At 44.7% G+C, this 21,765-nt stretch overlaps 1 protein-coding gene across 2 annotated transcripts in view; it reads left to right on the top strand.

Annotated features, from left to right (window-relative positions):
* DNAJB6 (DnaJ (Hsp40) homolog, subfamily B, member 6) overlaps positions 1 to 21,765 on the top strand; it is a 98,508-nt gene that overhangs the window by 43,323 nt on the left and 33,420 nt on the right. For both annotated transcript variants that reach the window (XM_011941544.1, XM_011941543.1), the window contains exons 6-8: positions 12,348 to 12,479; positions 14,951 to 15,092; positions 15,676 to 15,746. In XM_011941544.1, the coding sequence (XP_011796934.1) occupies positions 12,348 to 12,479; positions 14,951 to 15,092; positions 15,676 to 15,746 (345 nt within the window). The remainder of the gene's footprint in view (positions 1 to 12,347; positions 12,480 to 14,950; positions 15,093 to 15,675; positions 15,747 to 21,765) is intronic.

The following is a 21,765-nucleotide window of genomic DNA, read 5'->3' on the forward strand; positions in this document are numbered from 1 at the left end:
TCCTGCCTCAGCCTCCTGGAGTAGCTGGGACTATAGGTGCCCGCCACCTTGCCCGGCTAGTTTTTTGTATTTTGGTAGAGACGGGGTTTCACCATGTTAGCCAGGATGGTCTCGATCTCCTGACCTCATGATCCGCCCATCTTGGCCTCCCAAAGTGCTGGGATTATAGGCTTGAGCCACTGCGCCTGGCCAGGTATAGAGATTTAATTAGATATGAGTGAATATGGGAGTTTTTACCTCTAGTCAAGGAGAGAGGTGCTAGTCTTACTGAAACGCTGCACTGTTACATGCTCCATTTTACATACAGACCTGCTTTAAGACTAGGTACCCTGTGTTTCCCATGATGAGTGTGGCACTGGTACTTGTTCATTCTGTTCTTGCAGGTGTTCTAGATGACTTCCATTTTCAGGCTTTCAGGATTTACACACAGGAGAAGCTGCTACTCTGTGGCTACTGTATGTATGTAGTCACTGTGCAACCTGCTGGCGGCGTGTTTAGTGTAGATGGGCGTGAATGCAGGGCGAGAGGGATTTCTGCCTATTAACGATGTTGTTCGGGGATCAACACCGTGGTCTCTTACGAACTGGCCTGTTAGGAACAGGAGGTGAGCGGCGGGCGGGCGGGCAGGCATTACTGCCTGAGCCCCACCTCCTGTCAGATCAGATCAGCAGCATTGGAGTCTCATGAGGGCTCGGACCCTATTGTGAACTGCACATGCGAGGGACGTAGGTTGCGCCTTCCTTATCAGAATCCAGTATCTGAAACCATCCCCACCTCCTGCTCTGTGGAAGAATTGTCTTCCATGAAACCAGTCCTTGGTGCCAAAAAGGTTGGGGACTGCTGTTGATAAATCATATTTACTAGACCTGGTGTATTTTTCATGTGACAAAAAAGTAGTTTAAAATCTGCTGTAAGATATTTCTGAGCTGCACTTTACATTTTTCAGAATGTAGAACCCCTGCCGTACTTCAGACCTCCCTCATGATAGGTGGGGAAGGATGAAGCGGGTGCCGGGTGTTGGACACACGGTATGCAGGTCTGTGCCTGAGCACCAGGCAGTTGCTCATTGTCACGCTGTGGCCAAGGAGACTTGGGCCTGGGGCCTGTGGGCGTAGAACCCGTCCTTCACGGCAGAAGCCCTCTAGGAGAGGCCGTGGAAGCGGATTCAGACACCAGCCTGGAAAGGAATGCTGCCTCTGAATCGGAGGGTCCAACCAAAACTGCTGAGGCTAGGTGACTGTTGAAATTCCCAGAACATGGAGCACATGAAAATGAGCTCTTGTCAAAATGTTAATCAGGAAAGTTAATTAATAGGCAGTGGACCTGTTTGAATTAGGATGATCTCTTTATGTTATTCTTAGAGGACCCTGTTGCTCAGTGAAGGGATGCTCTAAGTTAGGAAAGAAAGGGTACCGGATAATAGTGCCTTTTGATCCCGTTAGTCATAGCGGGCATTACCACCTGGGAAAAGCCTGTGGGTTTAACTTCACAGTTTTATTTATATTCTTGGAAAGCCAAAGCTAACCTTTAAGGTTTCCAGAGAGGCCTTTTATTTTAGCAGTGCAGCAAGGTTTTCCTTTGTAAAGCATCACTCTGGTACGAATGATGCTCCGTAGCAGTAGAGGGGGAGTCCTGTGGTATGTAGCACCAAGGGAAGCAGACTTTTTGGAGGAAAAATGAGGGCATTGAGGATAGTAACCTGACTTTCTGACGTGTGATTAAATGATGGTGGTGAGTCAGTCATTTTACTCTCCCAGGGTGTGAGGAAGTGGCCAGTGAGTACTTGGAGCCTAGTGAGGAGTTAGTGGAGCTGCCCGGGATGGAGGAGGCCACAGAGGACAGCCCCAGTGAAGAGAACAGTGAGGCCTTGGATGTGATGATATCCAGTGAGGACCTGGCACTCTCTAGTGAGGATGAGGCCTGCATAGGATATAACTGGGACCTGGGTGAGTCCCTCAGCGAGGAGCTGGAGCTGATATCCAGCAAGGACGAGGCCAGTGCTGGGGGCACAGAGGAGCTCAGTGAGGAGTGTGAGGAGCTGCTGAGTGAGGAGGAGCACAGTGGGCCAGAGCTGGGGCGCTGCCAGCACCACCATAAAGTGTCAAGGAGCTGCCTGGGCTGGACTGACTTACAAGGTATCTAGAATAAAAGAGTTTCCTCTAGTGCCTTGATACTGTCCTTGGTCAGATGACCTCAGCTGCCTCAGAGATAGAACTGAAGAAGCAAAAGAGGGAGGTGGCAGTCCTGAAGCACTGGCCAGGCATCACTAGAAGCCAGAGCACAGACCCTGAAGGCAGCCTTTGGTCTCTGAGTTTGATCTGTACCACAAACCGGGGGCTTAAACAAGCAGAATGTGTCATCTCCTAGTCCTGGAGGCTGGCGGTGTGAGACCCAGGTGTTGCAGGGCTGGTTGCCTCTGAGGTTGAGGTGTGTCCTGTCCCGCTTCAGGCCCCTTCCCAGCTGTTCTTCTCTCTGCGTTCGCAGATGGACGGCCCGTCCGATCTTCACATCATCTTCTCTGAGTCTGTCTGTGTGTCCATTGGATTTAATGTTTAAGAGACAGGGGTCTCATTGTGTTGCCTAGGCTGGCCTCGAACTGCTAGGCTCAAGCAGTGTTCCTTCCTCAGTCTCCCAAGTACTGACTATAGGCATCAGCCACTGTGCCCAGCCACAGGTTCCCCCTTTTTATAAGAACATCATTTATATTGGATTAGTGCCCACTGTAATGATTTCATCTTAACTTGATAATCTACAAAGAGCCTATTCTAAGTAAGGTCACATTCACAGGTACTGGGGATTAGGATACCTTTTTTGGGGGGCATGATTCAACCTTTAACATCGTATTTCTAGCGGGTAGATTTTTGTGCTAGTCTTTGAAATTCACAGCCAAGCAGCAAATTTTGAAAGGTGAAAGGAGGAGGAACCTTTAAAGTTAGACATGTGCCCCCACACCCAGCTCCGAGACGGAGTTTTGCTCTGTCACCGAGGCTGGAGTGCAGTGGCATGGTCTCAGCTCACTGCAGCCTCTGCCTCCTAGGTTCAAGCAATTCTCTTGCCTCAGCCTCCCAAGTAACTGGGATTACAGGTGCACACCACCACACCTGGCTAATTTTTGTATTTTTAGTAGAGACGAAGTTTCACCATGTTGGCCAGGCTGGTCTCGAACTTCTGACCTCAGGTGATCTGCCCACCTCGGTCTCCCAAAGTGCTGGGATTACAGGTGTGAGCCACCGCGCCTGGCCAGAGTTTGACATGTTAATGAGAGCTAGAAGTTAGGGGTCAAGTACAGGCATGGGAGTGGCACAGCAGATTGGATCAGTGTGTGCTGGTGACCTGGACCCACTGTCATTGCACGGCGCTACAGCAGTTTGTAATGAGTGTTCTTTGATTACTTAAGGACAGAGTTCATACGCGTGCACACCTACACACAGGTCACTTAGAAGATGTTAAGGAGTCTTTTAAAATACACATAAAAACATCACATATAGCTGGGCGTGGTGGTGCACCCCTGTAATGCCAGCAGCTGGGGAGGCTGAGGTAGCAGATTCCTTGAGCCCAGGTGTTCGAGTCCAACCTGGGAAAAAATTAATGAGATGCCGTCTCTAAAAATTTAAGAAAAAAAGATTCAAAAACGAAATCGTGATGTACGAGACTGGTTTCTGGCTAAAGTTGTTGGAACTATCCTTGTGTGTAATTTCACATGGCCATGAAGCAGCAGGCAGTCCCACCCGGTGTCCCCACACGCTCTTCCCCTATCTGATGAGAGTTTCTTGGAGACGATGCCGAACTCATATATGGTTGTGTGCGTATTTGAGAACTCCTCATGTTGAGACAGAGCTGTTTTTTGGAAGTATCTTTTTTTGTTTGTTTGTTTGTTTTTGAGATGGAGTCTCACTCTATTGCCAGGCTGCAGTGCAGTGGTGCGATCTTGGCTCACTGCAAGCTCCACCTCTCGGGTTCAAGTGATTCTCCTGCCTCAGCCTCCCAGGTAGCTGGAATTACAGACATGCGCCACCATGCCTGGCTACTTTTATATTTTTAGTAGAGACAGGGTTTCTCCATGTTGATCAGTCTGGTCTTGAACTCCTGACCTCAGGTGATCCATCCCCCCCAGCCACCCAAAGTGCTGGGATTACAGGCGTGAGCCACCGTGCCAGGCCCTTCACTTCTACTTAAAATTATTCTGGCTAGTGAGGATGGTGCCATGTTAGTGATCTGCAGCTTCTTTTGTGCCGTTTTTCAGTACATACTTGGTAATTTTAGGACCTTTGTTTCCTCTGATAGGGAGAGGAAATGGTTCCCTGAAACGGTCATTTTGAGAATTTTCTCTGCTGTGAGAACTGAGGCTCTGGCTACCCCCTAGAAGGCTTGAGCCATGCCATAGGAGTTTGTGTGCAGTGTTTCTTTGGTGGTTCCTCCCCTGTATTTTGTGGTGTTGGTCCCCCTCGCAGGTCTTTGTATAGTGTTTGGTTCACATTGTTGGCATGACAGTCAGCTGAGCAAGACGTCACATGAGTCCTTTGTCGGTTTGTGGGTTTTCGCATCATCTGTTTCCAGTGGGATTTTGGTCCCTGGTGAACTTGTGGACAACTCCAGAGATTGAGATAGTTGCCGTGTCTGTAGTGCTCCCAGGAGGAGATGTTCTGGGACTGCAGGTGCAAGAGGTAGGAAGAGTGGTTTAAACTTGAGGCTGCAGCAGAGCTGATGCTATGCTGGGCTTTGACAGGTTTAGGGAATACCAGCATTGATAGGAGGTATGATGGTGTAGGGACAGTGAGGTGGAATGTGTGACGGTGGAGGAAAGATGAATCGGCCATCTGCGAGTAGGGCTCAGAAAAGAGCCCGGAGCCTGCTGCTGTTCTGGTGCTTTCTTCCCTGAGGAATGAGGACTGTGGTTGGGAAGAGGCCCATTCTTCCCGACGCCAGGGGTCCTCATCTCATCTTGGCCTTCTTGTATTTGAAATAGAATAATTTGATTGCAGTGTATTGTGGATTCTTTGACTTAGATAGATTTTTGTAACTTCTGGGAAACAGATTGCTCTAACCAGACCTAGGATCTAACTAGAAATTATACTTGTAATACAAAACAATTGTATGGGAAGCTGAAAATAGTGGTGTTCATTTAACAAATATGGTGTGCCTGCCATTTAGTGCCTGGCACTATTCTAGGTGCTAGTTCGGCAGTGGAGAGGAACAGTGAAGCCCTGTTCTCAGGGTGTGCAGTTCAGAGCAGAGCTCTGGTCGTGTTCTTCATTTACTGCCATTGCATATTGTATTCCAGATTCCTAACAGTTATGTTATTTGCTACTTCAGAAAATGTGAGTGACACCACTCAAAACATGCAAGTTGTAGTAAATGAGTGCCTGGTTTTGAGAGGAGTTGGGAGAGCAGAGGAAGTCTGTGTCTTTCATGCTTGGCTTTTGAATCTCAAGCGTTTCTCACTTTTGAGGGTGGCTGTTTAGGTTTTAGCTTTGGAACTTCAGGAGAGAGTGACATATTTTCCTTTGTTTGAAATAGCCATGATGCTTTTTCGATTTTGTTTTGCTGTCATCTTTTTGTTCCAGCTTTTCTGTGTACTTGGGGAGTTGACAGTGAAATCATGACAGCAGGCCTCTCCTGGGCCATGGGGTGGGAGTGTGCTGAGGAAGGGCGAGCTTAGTTCTGCCCTGCACTGTGCTGCTGTGAGATGAAAGCGGTTGGTGGGAATCCCCTTCGCTTTGTTGTTAAGCTGTTCCGGTTCTGTCACGTTCTTATGCTTGGTAAAGCTCAGAGAAAATGTGTGGGTTTAAAACATGTTCTCCACTGCCTCAGTGTTCTTCTTTAAGTTTGTATGTGTGTAAATGTTTGTTACATGTGTTTTGTGGTCAGTTTTCTCACACTGTTCAATTCATTGTATATATATTTTTTGTTCATACATTTGTGACTGTTCTTTATAGATTGTTGGTTTAGTATCTCGTTGATGTTATGGGCCCCTTCGTGAATTGGTCTTAGTATTCCTCAGGGAATAGCATGGTATTGCAAAATTTTAAAGAAGCTCTTGGCATACGACGCCCAGAACATGGACATGAAAAGAGTGTCACTGAAGAGAATCAAACTGTGTAAAATATTTGAAGAGGTGTATTCTGAGCCAAATATAAGTGACCATGCTGGTGATGCAGCCTCAGGAGTCCCGAGAACATGTGTCCAAGTGGTCAGGGTGCAGCTGGGTTTATACATTGTAGGGAGGCATGAGACATCAATCACATCACGCCTGTAATCCCAGCACTTTGGGAGGCCGAGGTGCATGTTGAGGTCAGGAGTTTGAGACCAGCCTGGCCAACATGGTGAAACCCTGCCTCTACTAAAATATAAAAATTAGCCAGGTAGGGTGCCAGGCGCCTGTAATCCCAGCTGCTCGGGAGGCTGAGGCAGGAGAACTGCGTGACCCAGGAGGTGGAGGTTGCAGTGAGCTGAGATCGCGACGCTGCGCTCCAGCCTGGGCGACAGAGCAAGACTCCATCTTGGGGGCGGAGAAGACATTTTTTGGCTCAGAAAGTCAGGACAGCTCAAAGCAGGGGGCTTCCAGACTGTTGGTGAATGAAAACTTTTTCTGGTTGACAGTTGGTTGAGTTTGTCTAAAGACCTGGGTCATAGAAAAAAAAAAATGTTCAGGTTAAGATACAAGATTGTGGAGATGAAGGTTCCTTTGAAGTATCATAGTGACTGCCCTTAGAGACAATAGATGACACATGTTTCCTTTTCAGACCTTTAACATGTTCTAGACTTTCAGTTAATCTCTTCAGGATTGGGAGGGCCTGGAAGAAAACGATACAGCTATGTGAATAGACTCTTGACAGATGCACATTTTCCCCCGCAAAGGACGACTTTGCAAGGACAATTTCAAATGGTTTTTTTTTTTTTTTGAGGCGGAGTCTTGCTCTGTCGCCCGGACTGGAGTGCAGTGGCCGGATCTCAGCTCACTGCAAGCTCCGCCTCCCGGGTTTACGCCATTCTCCTGCCTCAGCCTCCCGAGTAGCTGAGACTACAGGCGCCCGCCACCTCGCCCAGCTAGTTTTTGTATTTTTAGTAGAGACGGAGTTTCACCGTGTTAGCTAGGATGGTCTCGATCTCCTGACCTCGTGATCCGCCCGTCTCGGCCTCCCAAAGTGCTGGGATTACAGGCTTGAGCCACCGCACCCGGCCAATTTCAAATGGTTTGTAGGACACGACTCCCAGGCCCCTTAGGTAGGAATTTGGGCAAGATAAAAAATCAGAACTTAGTCCTCCAGAGTTAAATCCTAATGCAGTCTGTTTCAAGTGATGTTTGTACCTCAGGATACAAAGTTAAGGTTTGAACACCCATGTTAAGAGATGCTTCTAAAGAGATGAGCATACATGTTTTGCTTTGCAGAATCTGTGTGAGTCTAGAGAAACTGCCAATAGGGGAGAAACGTGTATTACAAGGAAGGTGCTCAAGACTCTAACCCTCACCACTGTGGAGGCTAGCCAGTAAAACCCGTCAGCTGGAGCAGTCTCCTCCCCTGGGGTGGGGTGGTGTGGGGTGGGGATCCCCGGCCCCCAGCTGATTGGATGAGGCCCATCCACCTTAGGGAGGCCACCTGCTTTACCAGTCTCCCGATCCAAATGCTAATCTCATCCAGAATCACCCAGAAGGATGTTCGGCTCAATATTTGGGAACTCTGCGCATGGATGGCCCAGTCAGCCTGAACATGCAATCAACCACGTGTCCATCTCTTGTCAACTTGGCACCCACATGCATTTCCTTAACTCAGGCTTAATCTTCAAGTGAAGACAAGAGCAAGGGCATAGCCACCTAACATGATACCACTATCCTACAGACAACCAAAAGTGCACTAGCTGCTTGCCTAGTGGAGGTCACGTTCCCCTGTGATCCTTACGGTTCTGCGTGATACGGGGTAACTTAATAGGCAGTATGTGTATGTTACATAAGAGGATAAGAGAGGGAAGAAAACTGATACGTGCTTAACTATAACATGCATAGATTATATATGACAAATACTGGTCACAAAATAAGCAGGAAATACTCCAAGCATTGATGGTCCTCTTTCCTGTAACTGATCCTGTGGACACAGCCACTTTCTTCCACTGCCCATTCTGTGGTCCTGTGGCCTTCAGCAGGCACCTCACTGGTTGTGGTTCTGTCTGGTGAGGTAAAGTAAAAAACAAGTTTGTAGCACATTTGATTAATAAGTGTCTAAAGATTTATTTCTAAAGTATAAAAGTATGATCAGTATAATCCAAAAGTAATAACACATGCTGGGTTTAAGAATTTGAAAATGGGAGTGAGGTGTGAGGAGGAGGAGGTCTTGCCCCTCCGCCCCCAGATGGAGCCCCATGGGAGCGTTGTAGCACGTTCTGTGTCGTTATGATGCCCACAGGCCTCCCTGCCTCTCCATCCAGCTCTGCTAGCCAGGAACACTTCCGAGTCTGCATTTCACAGGCTTGCTTGCCTCTGCATGGTTGTTCTCACACCAGTAACAGTTGCACACTCAGCAGCTTCGTTGCGCTTTTGGGATGAGTTGAGTTCCCTGACGTAGAATTGCTGGGTTGAAGGTTTTTATAATAAAAATATTGGTCTTATTTTGGGGGCTGAAGGTTTTAAAAGCTTAATACATACTTCTAGATTGCTTTTCAAAACGACAGAAACCAGCACGTGATAAGTAGTTCTTCCTTGAAATAAGGACTTGTCTGATCCCAAGTGGCAACTTTTAACTGTATATAGTTATAAGTATTGAAATTATTTTAATGTTTCTTAACACTGTATTATAAATGAGACTTCATTTTTAGGGTAACTTGTAATTTTAATATCTGAAATTATAGGAGTTAAAATTCAGTGAATACCTGAATTATAAAAAATTATATTTGAGCTATAAAATGTCAGTAGAGAAATAAACAAGATAAAATTTTTTTCATACAAGAAAATGGAACTGAAAAGCATTGGCCTTCCGATAACATACTACTTAACCAGCTTTTGAGGTAGCTTCTGTAGATGATGATTTTATAATTATGAATGTCCTCGTCTTAATTTAGCCTGGAATTGAAACCAGTTAATATAACTTGGCTAGTACTGGTGTCACTCAGACACTGGTTCAAGATGCATCTAAAAGCTCTGTGCCTTGTGGACAACTTTTAAGAGTTCAGTTGCCATGGATTTAAAGAAATTGTGACTAAACCAATCTGTTAGCATTGATAAATGGGAAATTGCGGAAGGATATAGACCTTGTAGAGTGCGTAAAAGTAACTTGGTTTAGGGACTCAGGTATGGACAGTGAGACTGGCCACACGGGTGCCTTTCTTTGGATCTCACTGTCACACTCTTACCCAGGTTGGAGTGCAGTGGCTTTTGGCAGGTGTGATCATAGCTCCCTGCAACCTTGGATTCCTGGGCTCAAGCAGTTCTGCCTCAACCTCCCAAGGAGCTGGGACTAAAGACGTGTACCACCACACCTGGCTAATTTTTAAATTTATTGTAGAAAAGGGGTCTTGCTATGTTGCCTAGGTTGGTCTTGAACTCCTGACCTCCAGGGATGTCTCCTGTCTTGGCCTCCTTAGGAGCTGAAACTACAGATATATGCTAATGTCCTCAATTTATGGAAATGCAGAAATGCCTTTTGTTTTTGAGATGGACTCATGTTCTCTTGCCCAGGCTGCAGTGCAGTGGCACGATCTCAGCTCACTGTATCCTCCACCTCTGGGATTCAGGCAGTTTTCGTGCCTCAGCCTTCTGGGTAGCTGACACTGCAGGTGCCCATCACCACTCCTGGCTAACTTTTTGGTATTTTTAGTACAAAATGTTGGCCAGGCTGGTCTCAAACTCCTGACCTCAAGTGATGTGCCCGCCTCGGCCTCCCAAAGTGCGGGGTTTATAGGCGTGAGCCACTGCGGCCTCCTGGAAATGCTTTTTAAGGATCACCTCCTAGGGGAGATGAAGAGAGTTACCGTAGCATAATCAGTTTTAACTGTATTTGTAATGTTTGTTTCTTTACCTGGGAGGATATATTGTAGATATGTCAGATAACATGTGACCCAGTGGTGTACAGTCTATGGCTATAAAGTAGAAAGTTACTAAATAGAATGCTTGGATTTTATTTGAATTGGATGCAGTTTTTGTGTCCTAGAGAAATTCACAAAATGTTCCTAGTTTTAGATACAAGGTTATGATTTAACATCTTTGCTTTTGTTCTTTCTTGTCTTTGAGTAGAATAGTGGGGGACAGTAAGGTCTGTTTGCAAAGTACCTATGACCGTCTTATTATTTTTATGCCTGGGGGGCATTGACTGTGGAATGTGGGCAGTAGCTTGCACAGTCAGTAATCGTTTGAGTAACTTCTTGTTGGCATCCCCGTTCTGGCATTCCTTTTCTAGGTCTCCACCTTACTCTGGCTTATGGGCGGAGGGGCAGATTGGCGCATGGGGTGTCCGGGCACTGGTCGTGCATGCCTTCTTCCTCTTCTGTCTCTTGGCCACCTCTTCCAAAAAGTAACCAGTGACCAATTCTCCCAATGTTTGTTTCTTTGGGACTTAATGTCTTGGGCTTGGCATTGGGTAAAGCCGACTGGCCAGTTTCATTCCGACGAGCTCTGTAATAGTCCGGCGTGGACCTCTGCCCTCTCTGCTCTGCAGAAGCTTCCTCAGCCTTTGCTCCTCACTATGTACTATTTGCTGGTCCTGGGGGTACCCAGCATCTCAGGGTTTTGACTGCCCACCTGTACGTCGATCCTTTCAGACCCAGAGTCAGCCTCAGGTGCTGCTTTTCTCTAGTCACTGAATTTTTTTTAGTAGGGACAAAGTCTTGCTATGTTGCCCAGCCTGGATTCAAACTCCTGAGCTCAAGGAATCCTCCCACTCAGCCTCCAGAGTAGCTGGATCAAGTCACTCTTGTTCATAACCTCAGTTGCTTCATGAATCTCGATTTCTGCTTAATTTCAGTGCTTGTTGTTGTATCCTTGTGTGCTGTGGTATTTATTGTTAACCTTTGTGACTCGAATGTATCCACTCCCTGCTTTGGTCACTCTGGCCTGCAAATAGGCCATACTAACTAATTCTGTAGTTGGTTGTGGCTTGCCTTTGTCTTTATACCTTGCATGTGTTTATGTCTTTTTTTTTTTGGAGACGGAGTCTCGCTCTGCCGCCCAGGCTGGAGTGCAGTGGCCGGATCTCAGCTCACTGCAAGCTCCGCCTCCCGGGTTCACGCCATTCTCCTGCCTCAGCCTCCCAAGTAGCTGGGACTACAGGCGCCCGCCACGTCGTCCGGCTAGTTTTTTGTATTTTTAGTAGAGACGGGGTTTCACCATGTTAGCCAGGATGGTCTCGATCTCCTGACCTCGTGATCCACCCGTCTCGGCCTCCCAAAGTGCTGGGATTACAGGCTTGAGCCACCGCGCCCAGCCGTGTTTATGTCTTAATGCATCTATTAGGATTCCTTGCGTTTACCACAGGTTTCCTATTTTTTCTGAAAAAAATACAGTAATTAATGCAGAACCCAGGTAAATTAAAAAGCTTTGTATACTTTATGAATTTTTAGTAAGTACTCATTGATTGATAACACCAACATAGGAAAACAAAACAGTCAGTTCTGATCTTGATTTTCAGGAGCATTTTGTGTTTCCACTTGGCAGCGTGATGCTTCCTCATGTTGGTGATTTTCTGTTGAGACACCTTCAGGCATCATCTTACGTCTGCTGGTTAACATTTGTTCAGAATTGATTTCAGCTAATCCTTAAAAGTTTTCTGAGACATCACACTTAGAATAAAAGGAATTTCTTTTATTCTTAAAAGATATTCCTCAGGTTCATCAGGTATTGACACTTAGTTTACGTGGCCACACCATTCCTTCTCTCGGTGTGTGTGTGTGTGTGCGCGCATGTTAGGGTAATCCATTTTTCTGTTTGTTTCTGAATTGCTTTGGAGAAGGCAACTCAGACTCCAAGGAATACAGCAGCCTCAGTGTAAAGCTTTTCTCACTCTTCCAGTGGTCATAGCAGGAACAGCATCTAACAGGACCTCAAATCAGTGATGTGAAAAGAGCTGAGTTTGAAATGCATATTGGTGCTCCCTAAAGAATGTGTATATGTGCTATTTTTAAATTAAGTCTGGTAATTTATTTGATATAAGGTATTGTAGTTTTAGTTGAATTAAACAGTTGGTGAAACTGTTGGTGAGGTAGTCTTTCAGTTACTCTGTAGATAAGCTCTTTTGTTACAACCTTGTCTAAGTTTTTTGTTCCTGAATATGTTACAAATATCTGTTTTCTCTTACTGTAGCTGTCACATGAGGAAAAAAACTTGAAAAAAAGATTTCATAGTGTGTGTTTATGTTTGATTTTAGAAGACCCTTTTGAGGACTTCTTTGGGAATCGAAGGGGTCCCCGAGGAAGCAGAAGCCGAGGGACGGGGTCGTTTTTCTCTGCGTTCAGTGGATTCCCGTCTTTTGGAAGTGGATTTCCTTCTTTTGATACAGGTATTAAATTCCTAGGTTTAATTTCTGTTATCTTAACAGTGGTTAGTACTTATAAGCATAATACTCTTTTAGTTAGAGTAATTTAAAATGTGTGCATTGCTTTCGTAGAATAGCATTGTAGATTTGCCAGCTTTTTTTGCTATACAGCTCTACGCTTAATAACCTACATTTTCTCCTAATCTTCCTAAGAATGCTGTACTTAGAAATCTTCTCCTCTTAATATAATAATCAAGGCCAGAATGTAATGAAATTCTTAGTTAAAAAGGGGCAAAGTATGTTCTTGTCAGTAGGTGGAAAGTAACGCACTTGGGAAATCTCACTGACCTTCATGCTGTCTAACCTCCTTTGCAGTTAAAACAAAAGTGCACAAATAGGTGGCATCCCAGGAGTGTCCCACTGGATGGAATCGAAGGCTGGGCCTTAACACCAGCCCAGGCCAGGCTCACTCACTAGTGAAGTATCAGCCTCGCGCACGTAGCTCTTCATAAGTGGAAACACAGCTTATAGACTGGAGTAACATGAATATGTATATAAACACACATTATGTGCCTGTGAGTTTAGCCTGAAGAATTAGAATCCCATTTTTCTTTGAAGCTTATCCAGTTTCTCTTCACAGAGGAGCGCTTTTTTTTTTTTTTTTTAAATTTAAAAAGACAGAGTCTCACTTTTAATAAGTGCCACTCTTAGTGTAGTGGCATGGTCTCGGCTCACTGCAGCCTCCTGCCTCCTGGGTTCAAGTGATTCTTGTGCGTCAGCCTCCTGAGTAGCTGGGATTACAGGTGTGCACCAGCAGGCTCAGCTAATTTTTGTATTTTTAATGGAGACAGGGCTTTTGCCATGTTGGCCAGGCTGGTCTTGAACTGACCTCAGGTGGATCCACCTGCCCTGGCCTCCCAGAGTGCTGGGATTACAGGCATAAGCCACCACTCCTGGCCTGGAGCTGCTGTTTTGATTCTCTCATTTTCATTTTTAAGCCTCCACGGTAAGAATTGGGAGAGCTTGTTACATAGGGTTCCTTCATAATGGTCAGAATTTTATTTTCTTTTAACATTGTGCTCATGCCATCTAGGTAAGTAGTGAATTCTGCCTGATTGGACCTCAGTTTTGATGTGCTTTCCCTCAACAGATCCTCTCATTTGATACTATGGAATATACTGACCACAGGTTAAGAAAACTAGTTAAAAATACCACGTAAATAGTCCTTTTTAAAAGTAATCAGTGGCTCCTGTATGTATGTATGTGATGGGGGTGTAAGCCTTCTCCACTTCTGAGGTGCCTTACAAAGTATCACAAGAATAAATACTTAGCGAGGCTTGATCTAGACCGTTGTAGTAGTCACCAGCCACGTGTACGTCCTGATCCCTGGAGGCCTAGCTGCTCCAAATGGAGATCAGCGGGAGTGTGAAATAGTCGTTGGGTTTCAAAGATGGAACATGGAAAACAGTATAAAATATCACAAACTATTTTGATTTTTTGTATTTCCAATTGAAATATTTTGGATATACTGTATTAAATAAAATACTACAATTAATTTCACTAGTTTCTGCTTTTCAGTGAAGTCGTTAGAAAAGGTAAACTTAACATACCTGGCTCACATATTTCTTCAGGACACCACTAGCACTAGACAGTATCTGGCCTTAGATGATTGAATCATATTCGGAGGTATGCGTCATTTGTGTTAATGTGAGCATTTTGGAAGCAGGACAAGTATTAAGCTCTAACCAGTAGACCAGCTTTAATATCAAAAAATAAGTTTGCTTTAGTGTGACTTGTGAAATTTTTCAGTGTCCACACTGATACAGTGTCCATAATGTATAATTGAGAATGGTGTCCATGAACCATAGAAGCATAGGTTTTTCAGATGGTTACTTGTAGTATTCTTTCTACAGTTATTTTAGTTTTTTAATAATTTAGATTCTTATCCCCTGTGGTTCTGTGGGAAAGAGAAGGGAAGCCGGTTAGGTTTGCTGTTCTGTGGTGGTGAGGACATTCTGTTCTTGTGGGGTAAGGGTGTCCATCGCAGTCCATGGAGTTCACAAGCCATGCCATAGCAAACAGAGCTGTGATACTGAGGCTGCTCTGCTGGTTGGAGCTTAATACTGGTCCCGGTTCCAGAATGTTCACATTAACACAACGCATGTGCTGCATGGTGCCAGGCACACCACCCACATGCCGGGGTGGTCTTTGCCATGTCAGAAAGGCTGCTGAGGTCCAGCGAAGCTCTGCGTGAGGAGAGGGTGAGAGGCTGCACTCTCGCGTTCCCCTAGGGTCCCCACTGAGGGATTTGAGAGAGAGTCTTTCCCCCTGGGCACCCCAGCACTCCGGCTGAGGCCTTGCTAGTTGCATGGTTTATTACTCATCGGTTCTACGTCTTAACATTAAACAGTCTGCTACTGAATTTTCAAACTCTTGTCTTTGTGTTAGTAGTTGACATAGTTCTCTAAGCATTTTTCTTTTCTGTTTTCCTGTAGGATTTACTTCATTTGGGTCACTAGGTCATGGGGGCCTCACTTCATTCTCTTCCACGTCATTTGGTGGTGGTGGCATGGGCAACTTCAAATCGGTATCAACTTCAACTAAAATAGTTAATGGCAGAAAAATCACTACAAAGAGGTACTGTGGTAATCTGCATTTCATATTTTTCGTAAGCAGGCATGATGTTTCACTGGTGCCATGCTGCACGTCTCCCAGAGTGTGGAGCGGAGCTTGTTGTATGCTAGATCTGGCACCATGAAAATCTTCTTCTCTCCAAATTCATTAATTAAAGCTTTTCCTCTTAAATTCTACTTAACTGTTGATTTATTAGAGGAGATCTTTAATGTAAATAAAAGATAATAAGTTGTAATGTAAATAAAAGATAATAACTTAAGTGTAACAAGTTTCTGCAGCATTGTTAAGATGACTAAATGGAAAATCTTTAATAGTAAAGCCTTTACTGTTTTATAGCCTCTGCTTGTATTTAGCATCCACCTGTACAGTATTTGAGACAGTTTATTTTGTCAGGTTAATTCTGTTTTAGGAAAGGAAGATGTATTGTTCACAGGTTGGCTTCAGCCATGTTTTTACAGCCTGAAAATTACTTATATTCATGGTGTATTTCAGCAATGTCCTTAAAAAACTTAAAAAACATGTGTGTTACCCTCATACATGTATTTACTTTACCAGAAAGGTTTTTAAATGAATTTTTTTCCTACAGAATTGTCGAGAACGGTCAAGAAAGAGTAGAAGTTGAAGAAGACGGCCAGTTAAAGTCCTTAACAATAAATGGTAAGGAGCAGCTGCTGCGCTTGGATAACAAGTAATTCAACGCACGCGCTTAACAGAAATGTTAAACTATAACAAGCACCATTTGAGGATTAACAGGAACATTTTTTTGAAGATTTCAAACGAACTCGACTTTCAGTATAATTGTACCTAAAGTATTTATAAACAGCTCATCGGAGCCTCTATTTGTCATAGACTTTTGAGTTTATTGTTGGGACCACATAATAGGACCATTTTTTTTTTGTCTTTAAAATTGTTGTAAATCTCTGTATGCACTTTGCTTTTTTATTAAACGTACTCCAAGGTGAGTCTTGACTCTTTAGTATAGGACAAGATTGTACACTAACACCAGCATGGACCTGCTTTTCATTGTGTCTGAAATGTGAGCCACGTAGTGTCGGCCTGCTGTGAAGTTAACATTGCCAGGACGATTCTTCTACAGAAATAATTTCAATTTTTTTCAGTATTTAGTAGTGAAAGATATTAATGCATTAATGGTAATACATTTCTGGTTTAATATAAATTAAGGATGTTTTCTAGTTGTGCATGAATGCTGGCAACTTAGTAAGTTTTGACAATTGTTTAAATATGTAATGTTAAGCTTAGGTTTAAAAAAGTAAAGCTGGTAAACTGGGTCTTTGTCATTTGCTTTAAAAAAAAAAAAAAAAAAGAAAATAAATGCGAATGTGTTGGTGCATTCTTCCTGAGTGGGATCTGGAGCTTTTTTGTGTCTGTGTATGATTTGTGCCTGGGCTTCTAGTGTCACCTTAATAGCGTTTCGTGCTATTCGTTCAGGTGGATGCCGCACCTCAGTTACATGTAGACATTTTCTTCAGTATATTTGAAGTATATGAAGATTTTCATATTGTAAGTTGTGATTTAGCAATTGATCAAACATTTAATTATGGTAACATTTCTACAGGAGAGGGAAGAAACCAATGTATAATTTTTCATTCTTAAAGTATGTTCTAGTTTTTAGGATTTGATGTAAGGTTACTTATGGAGCCGGGCACAGAAGCTCACTCCTGTAATCCCAGCACTTTGGGAGGCCTAGGCGGGTTGGATCACCTGAGGTCAGGAGTTCAAGACTAGCCTGACCAGGATGGTGAAACCCCTGTCTCTACTGAAAAATTAGCTGGGCGTGGTGGCAGGCGCCTGTAATCCCAGCTACTTGGGAGGCTGAGGCGGGAGAATTGCTTGAACCCGGGAGGTGGAGGTTGCAGTGAGCCAAGATCATGCTATTGCACTCCAGTCTGGGAGGCAGAGCGAGACTTCATCTCAAAAAAACAAAAAACAAAAAAAAACTTCTGGACAGTATGCATGGGACAGTCATGGAATGATTTAGGAGTGAGCAAAAATAAAGGTCTTCTGTTTCTCAGTTGGTAATACCTTTCATGATTGCCATTGGTAACTAGAATCCTAGCTGTAGTGAATATTGAACTAGATTTAGACTGGATTTAAAACTGTTTTGTTTTGGAACTAAACAGTGTGAAAACTGCTAGAAGGACGGGTGGGTCCCTGACAAACAGCGCTTTCCATCCGTGCTGGCTTTGCAGGAGGGCATAGAGATTGCTCAGGATATGCCAGAGTGCTTAAGGAACCTGATGTGCTGTTACTGAAAATAAAAAATATTTTAAGGAATTTCATAGGAGCTCAAAAAAGCATAGTAACGGTTAAGTATTTGGGGACAGTTGAACTACAAGAAGAACGAGTGATGTGCTTGTCTGTTGTGTCAGAAATAACCCAGCACACGACACTTTGTGTCTCTGGATAAGGTAGGTATGCAGCCATGGCACGTGTGGGAAAGCGGGACAGCGCCCTGTAGTGTTGGAAATCCCACCTCACAACTAGCATTATGGGATCATAGAGCGCGCTTTTGTTTATGCTATCAGGACGGGTGGTTTCTTTGTTACTAAATGAGAAATTCAGGTAGATACTTTGGACTTCAGGGTTTTATAATTTTCATGAGTGGGTGGGATGAGTCAGTGCAGCAGCCTTGAGACATCCAGGGATGTCTAGAAAGACCAGGAAAATAAAGACAAGTCTTGACCTGTAATTGTTAAACTAGGAAGCAGTTTGCTACAGCTTTGGTACTGCAAAAGTTTAGAACACATTTGGTTGTTCTAGAGTTTGTGGAGTGTTTCATGCAACTCTGGCTGTGAACAGTCTACTCAACATGGTGTTACAGGTAAAATATGTTTGACTCCTAAGGAATCTTTCTGGTGAAAACTTTTTTTGAGGGGGAGGGAGCATTCATTTGTACTTGGGAAGATTACTGGTTTTTTGTTGTTTTTTTTTTAGACGGAGTTTCGCTCTGTCGCCCAGGCTGGAGTGCAGTGGCCAGATCTCAGCTCACTGCAAGCTCCGCCTCCCAGGTTCACGCCATTCTCCTGCCTCAGCCTCCCGAGTAGCTGGGACTACAGGCGCCCGCCACCTCGCCCGGCTAGTTTTTTTTTTGTATGTTTTTGTATGTTTTTAGTAGAGACAGGGTTTCACCGTGTTAGCCAGGATGGTCTCGATTTCCTGACCTCGTGATCCACCCGTCTCGGCCTTCCAAAGTGCTGGGATTACAGGCTTGAGCCACTGCACCCGGCCGATTACTGTTTTTTTAAGTTTTGAGACGGAGTCTTGCTGTGTCATCCAGACTGGAGTGCAGTGGCGTGATCCTGGCTCACTGTAACCTCTGCCTCCCGGGTTCAAGCGGTTCTCCTGTGTCAGCCTCCTGAGTAGCTGGGATTATAGGTGCCTACCACCACACACAGCTAATTTTTGTATTTTTAGTAGAGGTGGGATTTCACCATGTTGTCAGGGCTGGTCTGGAACTTCTGACCTCAAGTGATCTATCCACCTTGTCCTCTCAAAGTGCTGGGATTACAGGCGTGAGCCACTGCGCTTGGCTGAGAAAATTACTTTTATTCTGTTCTTCCGTTTAATTTTATTAAGTTACTAATAGAATAAAAAACCTATTTGTTTTCTATTTGCTGTCAAATCTTACACCTTTGATTTTTAAACCCCGTTGAGATTATTCCTAGAGAATTCAGTCTAAGTGTGCATGAGAGCAGCTTTGAAAAGTTAGGAAATGGCTTTGAGCATTGACAGCATCACTCAAGTAAATGATGACTTGGAAGAAGAATAGCATTTGATTTAAATTATAGTTTCTGGTAAAGTCAACCGTCTCTTTACTTTCTGTAGTGTTGAGCGCCTTTGAAGATAGGAAGCTTGAACGCTCCTTTACGGCACATACCTGGTTGTGCACGGCCCCACGTGGTCCCAGCCGTTCTGGGATATGTGTCTTCTGTCTTTGGTTTGTGCTCAGTGTCCCTGTTTGAGATTCTTAAGTTTTATTTTTTAAAAGTCTTTAATTTTTAAAAATACTTCAATAGCTTTTGGGGTGGTAGGTGGTTTTTAGTGACGTGGATGCATTATATTATAGTGTTGAATTCTGAGATGTCAGTGCTGCTGTCGCCTAAGCAGTGTATGTTGTGCCCAAACTGTAGTTTTTTAATCGCTGTTTGGCATCCTTTTGTCTGGAAGGCTCAATAATCTGTGTTTTTGTCATTTCCTATTTTCCTATTCCTTGTAGTTCCCCAGCCCCCGTTGGTTTGATTTAATTCAGTGATGGATTATTCCTTATATCTCTATCCTTTATAAAATTTAAGCCTTTTAGACTCCAAAGATTCCAGGCTTGATTTTGGAAACTCAGGGTTTTAAATCATCTGAAAGATGTCAGTCAGTCTTGGCATCATGGGTGACTCGCTCTTCCTCTTGGACGTCCTCCAGTGCAGAGCTTTTAGAAGTGGGTGGAGTTAGTGTCACCGTTTGCTAAACTTACCTGTGCAGGTGGTGTGCTGGAGTAAATGTTCCTTACAGTGTGGTAACGCTTGAGGAACAGTGTGGGATGATTGTCTTTCCAATCCATTTTAAGTTCTGTTTATTAATGAAAGCTTTAAAAATGCCTGCTTATCCTGTCTTGATTACCTTCTAGCTATTATTTCTCTTCTGGGAATACTGATCTTGTTTTAACCACTACGAAATGAATTAGAAACATTTTTATTTGCAGAGTGTTCAACAGTAATAAATCAATGGCATATTATCTCTGTTATTGATGGGCAGCGGTGTTGAAGTTTAGCCATTAGGATGTTCAGTAACAGAATGGAGTCAGATGTTATTATTTCTGGAGGTTTTCAAGCACAAAATTAGTTGATTTGAATACTTGATTTAGTGTGGTCTAGAGGGGGCTGAATTACATAACCCACTGCTGTTTGTATTTTTAAAGATGAGGGTATGAGATCTTACCCCTTGGGGTCTTGGTTTCAAAGCCTTTGAATATGGTATTCCTAGCTGTTCTAGGGACGTGGGGGGAACTAGATGTAGGCCTTGGTACTAAAGCGTGACCAGTGGTTGAAATGGGGTAGACCGAGGTCTGTCATTTGGCTACGTTATTTCGTCTTCCTGTTTAAAAAGGTGAAAAGACGGAGTGTCACAGCAGCTATTCCTGTGTTAGAAATCTAGACGTCACTGATTTCCAGAGACGGCAGAGTTTATGATTGGGCATCAGAAAGCCTGTCCTGGCTTCTCTGTGCTTTGGTCAGTATTTGCTGACTTTTGTGCAGGGTATCAGTCAGTGTTACCTAACTATTCACTAAGGACTCGACTCTGAGCTTTGTGGCCTGGGTAAGTTGCAGACTCGGGGGTTGAGACCCCTGAATGCGCTTTGCCCTTTTCCCTGTACCCTGATAGGGAGAAGATTCCTGCCCTGGAGCGCAACTCCCACAGGAATGCAGGTCCTGTGAAGGCAGTAATTCTTGTCTGTCTTGCTACTGCTGTGTCCTGGCAGGTGTGCCCTGGAAGCATCTTGCTGCGGAAACCCCGATGGTGGTTGCCGTCCCACAGCCCTTGATTCAGAGATGCCCTGGACCGTGGCTGCCTGGAGAGTAGAGCAGGGGCTCACTCCCCACACCCCCCCCTGCTGTGTGACCTGCGGCCCAGCCTGCTGTTGGAAGCTTGCCATGTGGATCAGAAGGACCTGCGTCTTGGCTTACAAAGATTCTCCACTCCGGGGAGCCCTGACTAGCAAATGCCTGTGTGGTGTTGATGCCACAGTCTGGTTGGTGCACACTGCAGTTGCTAGCATAGTGTCCTTTTCTGCCCTGTTAGGTTGGTTGGTTTCTTAAACAGGGCAGCACTGTCATCCCATTCCCCCACCTTGTCCTTCCTCTTCCTCCTGGCTGGTTACTGAACTGACTGCCGGTTCAGGCACTGGTGGGAAATCACTCCCAGAACTTCCGGAACCATAGAGACTGGAGGTGTTCTGAAGGAGGCTTTGGTGCTGAAACATTGTTGCAGAAATGTGGTGTGGAGCCTCTTTCCTGCCGGTCTCACCCAGGGGATGTGGTTTGCTTCCCGTGGGGTCAGCGCTGTGCTGGGAGGTCTGAGAGGTGACATTTTCCTCTGTCTTCCCACAGCTGCCCTAAGTTGGCAAGAAGTGCTGTGCCCAAGGACAGGGGCTCGTTGCTAATGGTGTGTGGGGGAGATGTGGCTCCTGAGGCCTGGAGCATTCGTTCATTCGTTCCTTTATATTATTTTACATTTTACTTAACTTTTGGACCAGGTCTTGCTCTCTAACCCAGGCTGGAGTACAGTGGTGCAGTCACAGCTCTCTGTAGCCTTGAACTCCTGGGCTCAAGCATTCCTCCCACCTCAGCCCCTAAGCAGTTGGGACTACAGGTGTGTGACGTAACGCCTGGCTAACTTTCTATATTTTTAGTAGAGACGGGGTTTTGCCATGTTGCCCAGGCTGGTCTTGAACTCTTGGGCTCGAGCTCTTCACCCCTTGGCCTCCCAGAGTGCTGGGATCACAGACATGAGCCCCCAATCCCGGCCCAGAGCATTTTACACTAAATGTCAGGACATTGCTGGTAGGAACAGCAGTCAGAGCAGAAGCTCGTGGTGTGGTCATCAGGGAACTGTGGAGTTTGCTGCCTGCATGAGACACGTTTCTTTCTTTTTTTTTTTTTTTTTT

This window comes from Colobus angolensis, unplaced genomic scaffold (genome assembly GCF_000951035.1).
Source record: "Colobus angolensis palliatus isolate OR3802 unplaced genomic scaffold, Cang.pa_1.0 Scaffold2, whole genome shotgun sequence".
NCBI lineage: Eukaryota > Metazoa > Chordata > Mammalia > Primates > Cercopithecidae > Colobus > Colobus angolensis.